Source organism: Aythya ferina (assembly GCF_964211825.1).
Source record: "Aythya ferina genome assembly, chromosome: 6".
Classification (NCBI taxonomy): domain Eukaryota; kingdom Metazoa; phylum Chordata; class Aves; order Anseriformes; family Anatidae; genus Aythya; species Aythya ferina.
In genome coordinates, this window is record NC_140303.1 from 20653803 (window position 1) to 20669325 (window position 15523).

Genomic DNA, 15523 nt, shown 5'->3' on the forward strand with positions numbered 1-15523 from the left:
TTGTCTTATGTTAGAAGCATTAAGCTTGTGTATTCCAGAAGTAATACAGGGACAGGAAGATCATTTTTCATTTCATCCATGATATGTTGATTTGACATTCAGGGAAGAAAAGCATGGAAACTATGATAGAACAGATGAAGGTATTACAAGATTAGCTTGAAATGGCTTCTAAATACCTCTACCATAAACCTATGGTAAAATACTACCTGTATTACCTGTAATAGAAGATCTGTTACCAATAGTGTACTTGGAAAGTATGAGTCTGAATTACATTCATTTTTAAGGACGTTCTAATAACATTTGAGCTGACCTGAATTGTAGACACACTAACCCAAACAAGTTTAACAGATGGTATGATGATGACCTCACATTGTGGTCTAGACAGGCTAATGAAATGGCTGCATAACAGAAGGAAACCTCCAAAATTGGATAAAATACAGTTTTTAGTGAAGATAAAAATGAAGCTATGGGTTGCATAGTAAATTTACACAGTACATCAAAGCATGTGTTGTAGAATGGCTTTTTCATTGAGATGTGATGAGACCACTTGGATGGCTGCACCTTCTGGATAAAACAGAGGGTTGGAATAGGTTTTCAGGCTTAGTATCTACACAAACATTGAATCTGTTCCTTAGACTGGGGACTCTGTAAGCCTGTCAAAAACAAGCCAGATGTACCTGTTGATATACCTACTTCAAATCAAGTCTGTCTAAGTGCTTTCTTTTCCAGGGATATTTTACAAAACTGTTTTTCCAAAACGATATCAGGAATAGAAATAACTGCCATGGGAAGCTGGTAATTTTTCAGTGATTAAAGATTTCTTAACAGTCAACCATCAAAAAATTCATCTGGTTCTGAATTGAAAGTTTCTTATTTTGTGTCTCCAATTAATTTTGAAACTAGAAGAAAAGAGAGTTCTGATTATTTTTGTCCTAATACCTAGCTGATTGCATGAAGCACAAGAAGGTGCAGAAAACACAACAAAGGCCACAGCTGTGGTTGATTATAGTTTTTTCTCATGAACGTCATCACCTCAAATGGGTGACTAAGTATTTTTGCACTGATTTGAAGGGGTTTTGAGTCACAGTATCTTATTTTGAAGAGGCAGTGACTTAAAGAATTCTTCATATTATTATTTTTTTTTTTTTTAGTTTCAGAATGTGAACAGTTTGCAAAATGTAAAGTCTTTGTGGCTCACAGAAGAGCCCTATTACATGGTGAGGCCAAATCTGAAGAGTCTAATTCTAGCAGAGTTAACGTGCTCACATTTGGAACATCTGTAAAGTCTAATGTGAACTGAATGTTAAGTAAAAGCAACTTCATTTGTTAGTAGAGTGTGGCATATTGCCATATATGCAACTTCTTTTCCACATCACATGCTTTTTGTATATTTCACACATGCTTCAAAGATTCTATTTTTGGAATAGTTTTTAAGGGGCTTGCTATGTTTATGGAACTGATTCTTGTATCTTTCCTGAAAACCTGGGTTGTTAGACCCTTGTGTTCAAAGCTCTCACAACATAGAAAAAAGATCAAACCAATGAAAGTAAAATGATCCAGAAATTGCCCTGTGTAAGTTTTATTTGCTTAAAATTCTTACTTTAGGCTGTACCGACGAGCCTGTGAGGCCAGAAAATAAATGTTGAAAGGTAACAGTAAGAATAAAGTTTCCCATTTCTCAAAAACTTAAAGCACAAGTAGACATATTATTGGTCTTTTCTAACTGCAAAGCTAAAAGTTGCTAGTCTACATCTCAGATAGAAGTAATTTTCGGAAGAAATTTAGGAGCTTGGGAGCAAGAAAGATTTTTCTGACTATTTCTGATATTAGGAAATTGGCAGCTGCTTAAAAAAGCTCAGTGGTTTGGAATGTCAGCCCATGAACTGGGGAAAGACTCATCAGAAAGGTTCACAGCCAGAATCATCCAGTGTACGTCCATAATGTTAAAACAGGCCAACCAAACGCATACCAGCTTGTTTTGTGATCTGGAAATGGGACAGATGAGCTGCAAGCACACGACTCACTTTTTGCTGGTGGGTACAAGTATTAAGGTAGATACTTCCAAAATCTCACTAGGAATCACATCTTTGGAAATTTGGAAATTTCCAATTTCTTTGGAAAGATGTGATTGCAAACACAGCATAATTTACTTTGCCAGCATGCTTTGCTACGGCACTATGATCTCCATCTGTCTGCTGTTTGGTATGTGAATACATAGCTACAGCTATAGGTATAATAAATACATCAGGGCTAGATTGTGCCTCAAGGCAAATGTTCTGTTGATTTTACTGTCCTTCCTGTTACGTCTTGTGATGTTTTGCTGTGCTCATCCACTCGCCCCATAAGACATCCATGTGAGCAGCTCTGTGGTTTTATTTTCGTGTTTAAAACAAGTTGCTATAATCAGCTTTTCTGTAACTTAAACTGCAGTTGTTATGATCATATTAAAGTATTACTTTTCAGGCTCAGCCATGCTGTAAGTCTATGATTAGAGGCTTTAACTTCAGTGTGGAGCAAGTCTATAATGAAAGCAAAGTTCTCTTTCATTTCCTATGATTCAGTGTACTTGACAACTGCCCAGTTTTGCTTCCCATGCTGTTACATTTGAGACTTGGCCTTTTGAGAACCAGTGGAGCACTGCTACCTCGCCAGCTCATCGTTCCCGATTGCATAAGTGATGGCAAACCACTCGCCTGGTGCTGGCTTGGAGGCAAAGATACATCAAGCGAGTATGTGGGGTCATTGTTAAACAGACACAAACCTCACCAAAAGCACATTTATTTCAGGGGGAAGGTGGTTTTTCAATGATTTCAGTGTACTTTGGATTAATCCCTAAGATGCTTGCCTTGTGTAATGTATTAGTGGAAAATCTTCAGGGTCGTGGTGTAAGGGTGTACCAAAAGCTGGGACAGAATCTTTTGAAGGTAATAAATTGTTTATGGCCAATAGTAGTACTACATTGTTGCCTAAATAAAGATAAAGAAACAAATGTTTCATCCCTTACAGGAGTACATCCCCATTGGTTTTTACTGTAAGAATGTGGCCTATATATTTAGAAAATAATATTAAGAATGTTATAGGAGTGATCTTCAAACAATTTGTTTCTAGAGTACATTTAATTTAAGGGTCCCTTGGTTTTGTAGTTAATTTTTAATGATGTTTCCTAAATTATAAGCCACTGTGAATAGCTTCTCATACTTCTGTTCCAAAAATAAGTGCAAAATAAGCCAGCAGCTTTGCAGTCATAAAACCTAGGGACCTAATTCTGAAGTAGCTCCAGCTGTGAAGTCTAGGAAATCAGCCAGGCTGGTTTCAGCTCCTGGTAGATCAGAAATTTGACCTACCAATAAAAGGAATGGACACTTTGTTTATCTTCCCAGAGGGTACTGATATACATCTTAAATGTGTCTGATTGAATCAATATACTGTCAAGGTGAATGCCTTAGCAGTAGCATTGCAATGCTGATAATCCACCAGCAGATAATGAAATTCTTAGAACGATTCTGAGTGACACTTGAATACAAACATATGACAAAAGTTTTTAAATTAGATAATATTTTTGAACAGGTGGCTGGCATATCTTTCTTCAGTCCAGAATGAGGTAATGCCTCCTATTCACTAGGCATCGAGGAGGAAAAGAATCTCCTACAAGGTATTTTTTTCAGTCATAGTTTATAAGAGTAGTATGAAGCTCTATGATTGTTTCTGATAGATTACTTGTTTGCTTGGATTTGTGGAATGTGGGTTTCCTTTTTCTACTTGTTTGTTGTAGTTATAGTAGGAAAGACTTCAGTCATAAGATTGTTATTTCTTGGTACATCTGGACAATATATTATTGGATTCAAAAGCTAAATTAAAAATGAAGAAAAAAACAGTTAGAGTGAAACAGATTTTTTTTCCTTTTTTCTAAAAAAAAAAAAAAAAAAAAGAAAAAAAGAAAAAAAAAGCTTGTCTTAATGCAAAGTATTTTCTTTACAATTACTTTGCCCTCTAAAATATTTTTAAATGAGAACCTTGTTTTCAAAAGATAAACTGAATGTTTTTATTTGAGAGCACTGAAATAAGCCCTAATTACTGGGGCTCATTTTGTTTTGGTTTGTTAATATATTTTTACCTTTAAAGCTACTTTACAGATTCACAGATTCGGAAAATACTTATAATTTCTCTGAAAATGTTGATGTGAATTTAGTATTTGTATAAATGCCTTTCTTTAATGTATTTTCCTTACATTTCCAGCATAATTGCAGATGCATCTGGTGGTGAGTTTCTGTCTACATACATGTAAGACTCGCAAATGGCATGTTTTCTAGTCTGATGCAAGGAACCATCATGAATATTGTCCTGAGTATCAAAATCAATCAGGTATCAGATTAAAGTTATTTTCTCTTTGTTTTGTAATTTATACTGTGTACGTAAATTCTACTTTCTGTTTTATCTCCGCCTTTTAATTTTAATTTGCACAATTAACCCTCACAGAATTCAGCCTTACATATCTGAGAAATTAGCTGAATTTTTGAACCTGATTTTACTTCATATATTTCTTCTGTTTTTGTAACCTTTTTGGTTTGCTGTGGTTTTTTGTTTGTTTAATATTCTAAACCTAGACGATGTCAGGGAGCTTTTGTACTGATGGAATTTCAAAATACTGCCTTATTTATTTGAAATTATTGGTAATTCAAGGAAACAACTTACCTATGTGTAAGACTGAACTTCTCTCTTCTCCATTTTCTAATAAAACTATTAGTTCAGTAAAAAAATAAGCAATTAGAATGTTTCTGGTTTGCATTGGTTTAGCTTTATATTCTAATCTAAACATTAGCTCTGTATACATATCTCTTTACTGTCAGATTTTTTTTTTTAAACAGGTAATTTGAATATTAAAATTAAGATACTTCTAAGGACTAACTGTCAAAGGATTTAAAGTTTTCTCGTAACTCAGAAATACATTCCTAAGTGTATTTTTATATATTTGTAAATATATATAATTGCGATACAGACCTTTTTATAGAGTGAGTTCTTAAGCACACTATGAAACAACATTCTTTTTATTGATTTTTTAATGCACATAGCTGTGTACAGACATGAAGTATTTTATATGATTCTCATAGGCTTCCTGATTAAGACAGAGATTATACTTCTATTGTATAGAAACATTTTGGGTTTTGTATAAAAACTGCTTGGTTGGGTAGAAACTAACACATCTAAATGCGAAATTGTGCTGTGAACTCGAGAATTAAAGAAGCTGCTTATCCTCCCAACGTGTGTCTCTTGGTTGACTGATTTCTGCTTTTAAAAATATACAACTTCAAAATGAGGCTTTTCTTGTGACTGATACATTCATCAGCTTTCCGTCTTGTGTGGCTTGTATGGGATTCTCCAGTGGCTTATAAGGAGTGATTGCTTACTGTAACCTTTCCCTTGACTGATCTTACAAGGTCTTTCTTCCTCTTCTCTCTGGCTGCCTATTTTTGCAAAACTTGTAGGAGCATAATTATTGTTGGAAACTCTCAGCCTGTGTCAAATCTGGTTGAACCAGTTGGTCAGTTTTCAAAAGTCCTTGCAGAGTAGGAGACACTTAGAAACAGGCAGACATCATGACAGCAAAAGCTTTCTTGCATTGGAAGTCAGTAAAATCAACAATAACCACAAAGTTGCTAAATTCCTGTAAATTCTATAAAACTATGTCACCAGCACTCCAGTTATCAGGCTGAAAAATGCACTGAGGAGCTTTTTTGTTCCAACAGCTTTCACTAGTGTAGCTCTTATTAGGACCCCCTGCCTCCTTGTCATGCTAACGTCTCCTTATTATGCTTGAGAAACCCAGTATATTCTCAAACCACTGTTTCACAGAATTCTACATTGACATTTCTTCCCACCCCCACTTCATTTTCTTTCATGAGTTTGCCACTGTGGCAAGTGGCTCTGGGGGTTTGGACACTTCAGGAATGGGGCTTGTGAGGTGAACAAAATCATAAGCATTTTCTGTTCAGCCTTCCTGGCAATAAAGACTATTTATTTATTTATTTATATAATGCAGCTTTGAAATTCAACTGCAGGTATTTTACCTTGAGGCTCAGAAGATTCTGGAGACTAAGGACTTAAGAGATTCTTCAAATGGTTTCTCCAGTGTGCTCTGGAGCTGTAGTGTAAGGTAATGCTAACTTGCAAAAATCATAAGTAACATGTTGGCAGGCCAACAGCTCTCAATGCAGGTTTCAGTGATGTTCCATCAACCTTCATTTAATGTTTGTGGTTCTGTGGCCAGAATATTTGGTCAGGGTATTAATTCACAGGATTTCTGGGGAACAGCGTGGTGGGTGGGCTGCAGAAGGTAGACAGAACTAGTTAGTAATTGGCTTTACCCTTCTGCAGACAGCCCTATCCTTGAGGGACCTAGCTCTTAGTGAGCAAGCAGAAAAGAAAGTACTGATTTATGAAAATTAGTCCAGCAAGATAGGCACTGATGTGTATTATTCAACAGAATTGCCCCTCCCTAGAGCTTTGCATGACAGACACATTTGGGAATGAGAGAGGGCAGCCATGCTATGGGGTGGCAGAACCTCACTGGAGTTTCTTTGCTTCTAAAATTTCACTTCTTATCCCATGTTTAGAGTTTGCTGAGGCAGAAATACCACTGCAATGACAACCAGGCAAGCTGAGTACTTCAGCAGTGAGTATTAACACCTTGTTAATAGTGTCAGTACTCAATACTCAGGCTAATAGTTTTCTAACTGGTTTGCTTACAACAATATATTTTTTTAATTACTTACAATAATAATAAGAAGAGACTTACTAGGGTTTGTACTGTAGTCCATTTTTTCTTGATCATAATGCGAGCTACAGGATTTGTATTTCATAGAGGACCTACAAAATAGCAGTAAACACAGTTCTGTCTTTTTGTTTATAATTTGGCTCAGGTGACAGATGAATACAAGGAATGGGAGAATGCAGAAGGCTCAGAGGTGACAATAGAACGAGAAACAAAGAATAAAGCAGCAGGATTACAGCACTGTTGTTAGCCATTTCAGATTGAACTATTGTATTTTTACCAACTGCTTCTTGAATATGCTGGGGAGCAACTTAAGGGAACAGAAACAAAACCTGGAGCAGGCACTAACTTACCCCAAACACTGTGGTTCTAACTTTAGAAGTGAAAATAAGTATTGAACGTATATATCATCATATACAATAGCAAAGACAAATAGTAGTGTTGCAGGCTTCCTCTGTGGCGCTGCTGGCATGCAGTAAAGTAATTGCCATGTTATACACAGCAATTCAAATGGAACTGAGTCAAACCTAATTAGCTCCTGTCTTTAGAGCATTTCTTCATCTGCAACACTTGTAATCTTTAGGGTCCTGCTGTGCAACTGCAATGTTCTACACAAGATGCAAGCTGCTAGGGGAATCCCATTCCAAAACGTGGTCTAGTTTACCATTATGTACTGTAACTCTTACACTATTGGTGGTCTTTTTTTTGTTGTTGTTTGTTTTTGTTTTGTTGTTGTTCCTTGCTTTCTTCTACCCTTCATATCTTTACAACCTTATTTTGTGTGGTACTGTATGGCAGGCTGGCTGGTCCATCTCCTTAACGCTGGAGATGTCCTTTATGTATTTGACCGTATCTAGTCCCTGAGCTTCTTTATTGCAGATTTTTGTTCCATATCTGTCTGCAGTCATTGCCTCACTGCCTTCACAAAAAGATTTGTCTCCTCATCTGCTCTGAAATTTTTTTGCTTCTCCTTTTATTGAGCAGATGACATTGATCGTTAAATGCCATTTTGGACTTTAGATCAGCTTTATTTTTTGAAGGAGTGAAATGAAGTAATAAGTTTAAAATACTAATTTATTTTGTATTTTACACAATTAGTCTTATAAAATTGCAGGTACCTTTCTTCTAATGACAGACAACAAAATTGTCCTTCAAAGTTTTAGGCTGTTCTTCAAAATTACTGTTCAACTTATACCAAGTATGACTGAAACACTTCCAGGTCATTCTAATTACTCCTAAATTACAGAAAAATATTTTATTTCAAAAAACAACTTCAAAAACCTACAGAAATACTTGTGAAGCTCCGAGTGCTTAATTAATCTTTCTATTCCTGGCTTTTTGCAGAAGTTTAAAATGAACACTTACGTGTTCTACTTAAAACTGTTGATGAAACTAATGTTACACAGATTAAATACATATTTGGTGAGATTGCAGTTCAGATCACGTGATGAAACTAATATGTGGTTAAAGCAGATAACTTCAACTAAGTAAAAGTTCAGAGAATTAACTTTTACTTAATGCTGAAGACATGGTTTTGTCTCATGCAGGCTTCTTCAGCTCAGCTGATCCCTGTCTTTAACAATATTAAACTGTTACCGTGACAGTTGAGCTGTGCTTTTCCTCACTCCATATCAACAGCGTTCCGCCCAGTCAGTTATAGGGATCAATAAAGTGGCAATGAGAAAGGGAGCCTTACAACCCAGCCCCTCGCCAGTGCCGCTTGCTCAAGATTATCAGTTTCTGTAAGACTTAAGACCAACATTTTCCTGAGTAGGTTAAAGTATCTTCATGGCGTGATGACCAGTTTCAAACTTCTAGTAGCCACCTTCTCTAGAATCAGTGATTTTTCCTCCCACTCCTTGTACTTGTATGGGGTCTCATTAAGGTCAGAATGGACCTAAGAGGAGAAATTTATGATCTCATCAGTTAGAATATATTCAGGTTGTTTGCTTTTTTTTTTTTTTTTAAGAAAAGCCATTTCTAATTTTAAAAACTAATAGTAGAAATCTTAGCTTATCAGTTTCCAAGCTGCTTTGCATTTTGTCTTTGGTGTAGAACATGTGCTTAATGGTTTGTTTTGTTCATCTTGAATGAACAGCAGCAATTGAATCCTCCAGTGTCTACATATATTAACCCAGACCACTAAATACGTACTCCCGAGAGTCTTTTTCCCTGATCAGTTCTGTTTTAGACACTCTTCTGATGTTCTCATGGGGAATGCCAGTAGTTCCTTCGCCAACATTACCCTCAAACCATAAGCACAGGTGTGTATGTCCGGTAGGAAAGGGGTTTTGAAATAGTTAACCAAGACAGGAATAGTCATGAGAACATAATTCAATTCAGAAGACACTTCATCATTCTCTGATGACCATTGAAACAGCTTCCTCCTTCATGTATATGCCTTTGTAATCGGAGCAAATACTGCAATAAACTGTACCTCAGTGGCAGTTCGATCAACTGTGTTTGCAGAAGTGCCCTAAATTTTCTTTTTGTCTCGAAAACACTTTCCTCTTTGTCTGTCTTCATTTGATTCATGAGTTCATATACTGCAACATTGATTTATTTTCCCCAAGAAGATTTTGAGTAGCCAATGTCTGCCTTGAAACTTTTTTTTTTTTTTTAATAGGCTCAGATGACAAAATGTAAATGCTTCTTGCTCAGTGCAGACCATTTGCTTACTCACCATTGTTTCACGATCTTTCAAGGAAGCCTCTACAGACTGAATCTGTAAGATACTCTTCCTGGTTTATTGCAGTTTGAGCTATGATGAAATCCCAAACTATTTCACCTTCCCAGACTTCTTGCTCAAATTCCAGAGCTCTTTATCTTGAATTCTTCTGATTTGTTAATCATTGTTTCTGTGAACAGTCATATTATTTCCTTAATATCACTTAACCTAGAATACAGTTCAGAGTCTTTCCTCACTGAAAAATAATTGACCCCCCAAAATATTGTCCCTTCAACCAGCATGGCTAACCAAAATAGCCTGTATGTATAGAATGGGATTTTTTTTTTTAAGACATCTTTGATGCAATTAAATTTGTGTCCATGGTCTGTGTTTAGAATTCTTGCTTTCTCAAGCACAGAATTCAAAACAGGAGGGTATCTTCCCGCTCCAGCCTCCTTTAGGCAGCACCCAATACAAAGGCCTCTCGATTCCCTGGGCAGTTAGAGCTGCTTTGGGCTTTGCTGTTTTGTTGTTCCTGAGCTCTGCCTTTGTTTTTCTTTGAACTGCCTCCTACATCCTGGCAGACTCCCTAAGCAGTACACAGAAAAGTCTTTGCCCAGCGATCAGACTGCAGAGCAACCTTGAATTTACCTTTGTTTTGTGTAAAGAACATTTCCTTTGTATTCTCTTACAGCCCTGAGTATTGAAAGATGTTGCTTAAGCCTTGCATTATTTCAATCCAAGCTACAAACCCTATGAAAAACTAACTCAGGAACACGTGGGAGAAAGATCACTGCTACTTTGTCCTAGGTAAGACCTATGTATTCTCAAACTAAGAAACATGTCACTCTTAGGTTGAAACTGTTTAAATTATAATGTTATTTAAAGTATTTCTAAGTGTATCTAAGACTGCTACAGGCAGGTCTTGGTGAAATGCCAATGTCCCAACAACATTAGAAAACGGAGGTCTCAAGAATTTTGTCCCTGCTTTGTCTTAGAAAAAATGAAGCATTAGAAAAACTCTGGGAAACCATATAAGTTTTACCATTGATTTGAATAATAAGTCCTTGAAATAATCACTTTCAAAGAGATAAGTACTTAGGCTTTTAAAGAATTCTTACCCTGAGTAACTGGTTGCTACCAGATGAAATGAAACATCACTTTGCCTCTTATAACATACATCACTAAAATTTTTGTTCCACTGGAAATTCACAGCTGAATTTGGAATGAAAAATCTTCAAATTTTGGACTTTCCCACAGGGCAAGAATACAGGATATGGTTACATTTCTTTTCCTTTTAATACTTGGTGTCAGTTATTGATTGATTCCAGGTACTCTGTTTATTTCCTTTAGTACTCTCTTAATTATTTTGTGTGATTTATGTATGTGCCAAGCAGGCAGTGGGTACTGGTGAGTAATCCAAGTCCTGTCCCTGGCTGCGTGCAGGCAGGCTGAAGCCGGTGGCTTTTTATTTGGACTACCAAAGAGGAGAGCTGGATGTACACAGCAGTTGGACCTGGCGCTGAGGGACATGGTTTAGTGGGTGACATTGGCGGTAGAGCGATGGTTGCACCAGATGATCTTGGAGGTCTTCTCCAACCCTAATGATCCTGTGCTGGTGCTGCCTGAGGCTACCGACCACGGGCACCCATCCTCGGAAGCTGCTGCGGGGGGCCGGGCACACCTCCCCTCCCCTCCCCGCCCGGTACCGCCGGCAGGTGCCCGCGGAGCCCTGAGGGCTTCGGGCCGGGCTAACGTAGCGCGGCCGCTCGGAGGGAGGGAGGGAGGGAGGGCGGCAATCCCGGAGCCGTTGGCATTCCTTCCCTTCGCTTCCGCCTCGCAGCGCCCGCCGCCCCGGCTGCCGGGACTCGCCCTCACGAGCTGGGGCCGCGGCAGCCCCGCGCGTGCCCGAGCAGCCCCGGCGGCACCCCGAGGCCGGCGCGGCGCGGTGCGGTGCGGCAGGGCAGGGCCGGGCGCGCCCCCCGGCCCCTCTCCCCCCCACACGCGCCGAGAGGAGCGGGGGCGCGCCCGCCGCTCCCTCTCCTTTGTGTGAGAGCGCGCGGGCGGGCCCGGCACACAGCGCGGAGGAGGGCGCTGGGCGGCGGGAGAGGGCCGGAAGGTGGAGTGAGGAGCCGGGAGCTCGGGGCGGCGGCGGCCGGCGATGGCGTGGTGCGGGCGGCCGCTGGGCGGCCAGCGGCGCTGAGGGGAAGGAGCCGGCGGGACCCCCGCCCCCAGGTAGGCTGGCTCGGAAAGTTTGGGGCGAGGTGCCGGGGCGGGGGGAGCCGCGGCTCGGGGGCCGAAACTCGCCGCTTCTCTTCTCCCTGCCGCCCTTCCGGGCTGCCCGCGGGCACCGGGGCCCCTCCGCCTCGCCTCGGCCCGGCCCGGGCCCGGCCGGGCGGCAGGAAGGGCCGGGCGGACAAGGCCCGGCCGTTGGCGGCCGTGAGGGCAGCCCGGCGCCGCCGCGTCCCCCCGCGGCGGGCAGCGGGGCGCACACAATGGGCTCCGGCCCTCGGCGGCCGCCGGGGGGGCTCCCGCCGCCCTCCCCGCCCCGCGGAGCGGCAAGTTTGGGATTCGTGTCACACGCGCTGCCGGGGCCCGAGTTCATTAAAACTCTCCGTGTCCCCGCAGATGGCTGTCAGGACACCGGGATCCGCGGAGCTGCCAGGCGGCGTGGCCGTTTGCGCCTTGTGATTGCTCGTTCGCGCTGCCCGGCTCGATGTGAGCGCGGAGGCTCGCTGGGTGGCCGCCTTCCAGATCTGCCGTAGGAGCCACGCTGCCCGCTGTTGGAAGCTTTGTGCCCCTGAGGTTTCCTTCCCGTCCTCCAGGAGTCGAGGGAGCTTTCTCTCTGACAATGATGAAAACCGAGGGCAAAGGGGAAAGGACTTTAAGAAGTGCTTCTCCACACCGCAATGCCTATAAATCTGACTTCCATGCTATCAAATGCTCTTTTGACGGAGTAAACAATCCCGAAAACACTTCCAACAAAACAGGCTTGCAGCAGAAGCTGAGCGCCTCTTCCAATGGCGGGGGAAATGACCCACACAGTCGAGGTAGGGCTGCCACTTATGGCAATAGGGTTCACAAGATCAAAAGTATGTTTCTGCAAATGGGAGGTTCCGCTTCCACACCCTCTTGTGAAAGCAGTCCACCTGCTGAGACCAAGTTAATCAGCCGGACCACAGCAGCAGAACATGGACCTTCTCCAGGTAGCCCATCTTTCCTCATTGTCCAAAAAAATAATCTCCACAATACAAGTACCAGCCCCAACAACAGTCCTGTGGATTCGTTGTCTGTGCCTTCTACTGCCGACAAGGTCATCCGTAGCAATGACGAGGCAGACTTGGATAAAGTTGCCCTGGCAGAAAAGTTTTCGGAGACGAGGAAGCTATTTGAGAGAAATATAAAACAGCGAAGCTCAGTGGACAGATATTCTCCCAGCAAATGTGAAAAAAATGAAGATAAGAGGAGACATGGCTCTGCTTCTGATTACAGCAGCGTGGGGGACCACTTCAGTTTTAATACTGAAGTCAGTCCTCCAGCTGTGCTGGAGAAAGTCGAAAATCAAGGTAATGAGTTGAGGCAGCAACATCCCAATAATGGTTCCAAATCCTCCTTCCTGAATGCAGGACCCATTTCCAGGAGGCTGGAAAGCTTCCTGGGTGACAGTGATACTGAAGAATCCAAAGAAATTTCCAAAAATGATAGTCTGAATCGGGACAATTTGAGAGGACCCTGCAGTTTGGATTCATCTGCTGCTGTTGAAAAATGTCCAGAGAAGACTGCGTCCACCAAAGTGCCTGTGACCGTCAGAGATGAGCTGAGTGAGGTACTTGAAAAAGATAAGAAAGAGCAACTGGTGCTTGAGAGAAGCCTGCAGGATATGAGCAGCGTACCTGGTCAGGAAGCAAAGTGGAGAACAGAGACTGTTTTCTCATGGGTTTCCCCCATGGAGGGGACTCGTGTGGAGCTGGCTGTGCAAGATGAAACCTCAGGGCATGAAAAAGAAAGTTTGGAGAAAGATCGTGTTGTTCATGAGGATCAGCTGCTCAAATACCAAGCACAGAAAGAGAAAAGGAGTGACTATCCCTTGGAGGTAGTAGAAGAGTTTGCGGAACGCAGTGAGACCAATCAGGAAGAAGTGAGAGGTGGGATGTCTGGGAAAGATGGTCCAGTTACACAAGGTCGGGGTGTTGTAGAACAGGAAGGGGATCCTGAAGAAGATGAGGAGCAGAGGGAGAACTTCAGCGCTTTTGGAATAGAAAATGCAGCTTTTGATGATGATAGGGATGCAGAGCCAGAAAACCAAGGACCTGAAGGCAAAGAAATTTTGGAGGGAGAGGAGGAGTATATGTATGACAGTGAATATGAGGAATTTCCTGGACTTTCTGAAGAGGAAGATCCTGAGCCAGACCGAAAAGTCAAGTTCTCAACAGCTCCTATCAAGGTAAGTTGTTTTTTTATTATTATTATTTTTTATTATTATTTTGCAATCAAAAATAGATAGGAATTACATTTTTTAAGTGTTTTTGTTGTTGTTGTTTTTATTTTTTATTTTTCCCAAAAAGTTCTAACAGCATCTTAGAAAGTGTGACTTTATGGCCTTTTAGAATTTCTTTTTCTGAACAAGAGAAAAGTTGAAGTTAGTCACAAGTGACTTCTAAATCCTAGAAGCTTCATTAATAGTATAGTAAGATGTGTGAGATTTCACTTGCTTACTGGGCATTTTTAGGAACACTAACTTTTGGGAACAAATACAGACACATGACCTTTAATACTTGCTTTCATTTGTCCACAATTGTGGCATTGCATTAGGAAAGACTTTGCCAGTATTTCTTTGTGTGCAAAAGTTGTTTTAAAAAAACAAACCTTCAGATTCAATTTCATATATTTTCAAACTTAACTGTGAGAAAATATCAAATCACTGGTTCCTGTAATTTTAAAATTATAGAATTTTCTGTAATATATATTATATAATACATATATATAGGTAATGCATAATAATATAATGTTTATATTGGTGTGGTGAATATTCTGTAAGAATATTATTGTTATGAGTATTTTGGGGTTACAAAGTTGTGGAAATGGGACTTACAAGGCAGATTTAATAATGAAAGGTACACTGCTAACAAACTGAGGAGGTTTAGGAGTCTGATCTTCAGTCACTCAAAATACCCCTGGATTGAACAAAGTCATTCCACAGCTAAAACCCCATTTACCTGTAGTCTTGTTGCAGGGTACAGTTATTCTATTCCCACCTAAAGTTTGGGAGTACTAGGAGATGAGGAACAAGGTGGAACTGGAAACCGTCATGGTTTTTTCAAGCACTCTTTTTCTTCTACTGTTACATGAATGAAAAATTGAATGAAAAATATCATCTACAATAAAACAGTTGTGTTTTTTTTATGCTGTCATCTTCAATAAAGCTTTTTTTTTTTTTTTTTTTTTTTTTGACTCTGTACTAATCAGAATTATGTGAAAACTTTGCTGACTCTTGTAGTTCCTGCAGCAGAGAGCTGTAATTTCCCAGTGTGATGAAGACACACCAGTGCTGTACCCCAGGAAATGTTTTGGGTGTGGCAAAGTATGAGTTTTGTCACATGCATTTGTTTTTATAGTTCTTCCATAGACAGGATGGCTTTATATGGCTTTCTTGTAGTTGATGCTGTCTCAGTGGTGACCTGGAGCATGGAAGGGGGAGTGCCACTACTGGAGAGCTGCACAATGAGTGCAGCGAGGGCTGCGAGAGAGCCCAAGGGGCATCAGTCCATTTCCCCATGCATTTGTGCGCCTCCGTGTCACAACAAAGTGGAAGAGTGCAGTGTTGGTCTGCTGTAAATATGCGTTAGTTCCCTGCTGGCTGGTTTTCTGCTGTAGGCAGGGTTTATCTTTGCTGGAATCCACCTAGAAGCGGTGGCTGTAACAGTCTTTTCCTGCATTGTTGGTTATGGCCATGGCATATTTAGTTCGAAGCATTAATAGTGCCAACCGTGATGGGAGTTCTCATGTGGACAAAACTCGTGTTTTGGTAACTAGCACTATTCAATTGCAGCTGCTCCTCTGAAAACCACCAAAACCAACCGCTACCA

At 40.8% G+C, this 15523-nt stretch overlaps 1 protein-coding gene across 5 annotated transcripts in view; it reads left to right on the forward strand.

The window, feature by feature from the left end:
• The window catches only part of LOC311438456 (neurabin-1-like), a 56379-nt gene that overhangs the window by 1962 nt on the left and 38894 nt on the right, over window positions 1-15523 (forward strand). For 4 of the 5 annotated variants that reach the window (XM_084522843.1, XM_084522845.1, XM_084522846.1 and 1 more), the window contains exons 3-9: window positions 2562-2725; window positions 3568-3652; window positions 4237-4362; window positions 6057-6151; window positions 6612-6670; window positions 10132-10247; window positions 12066-13881. In XM_084522843.1, the coding sequence (XP_084378969.1) occupies window positions 12289-13881 (1593 nt within the window). In that variant the 5' untranslated portion in view covers window positions 2562-2725; window positions 3568-3652; window positions 4237-4362; ... (2 more) ...; window positions 10132-10247; window positions 12066-12288. Of the gene's footprint in view, window positions 1-2561; window positions 2726-3567; window positions 3653-4236; window positions 4363-6056; window positions 6152-6611; window positions 6671-10131; window positions 10248-11314; window positions 11673-12065; window positions 13882-15523 lie in introns of those variants that run through there. The other variant, XM_084522844.1, reaches the window with a different exon arrangement.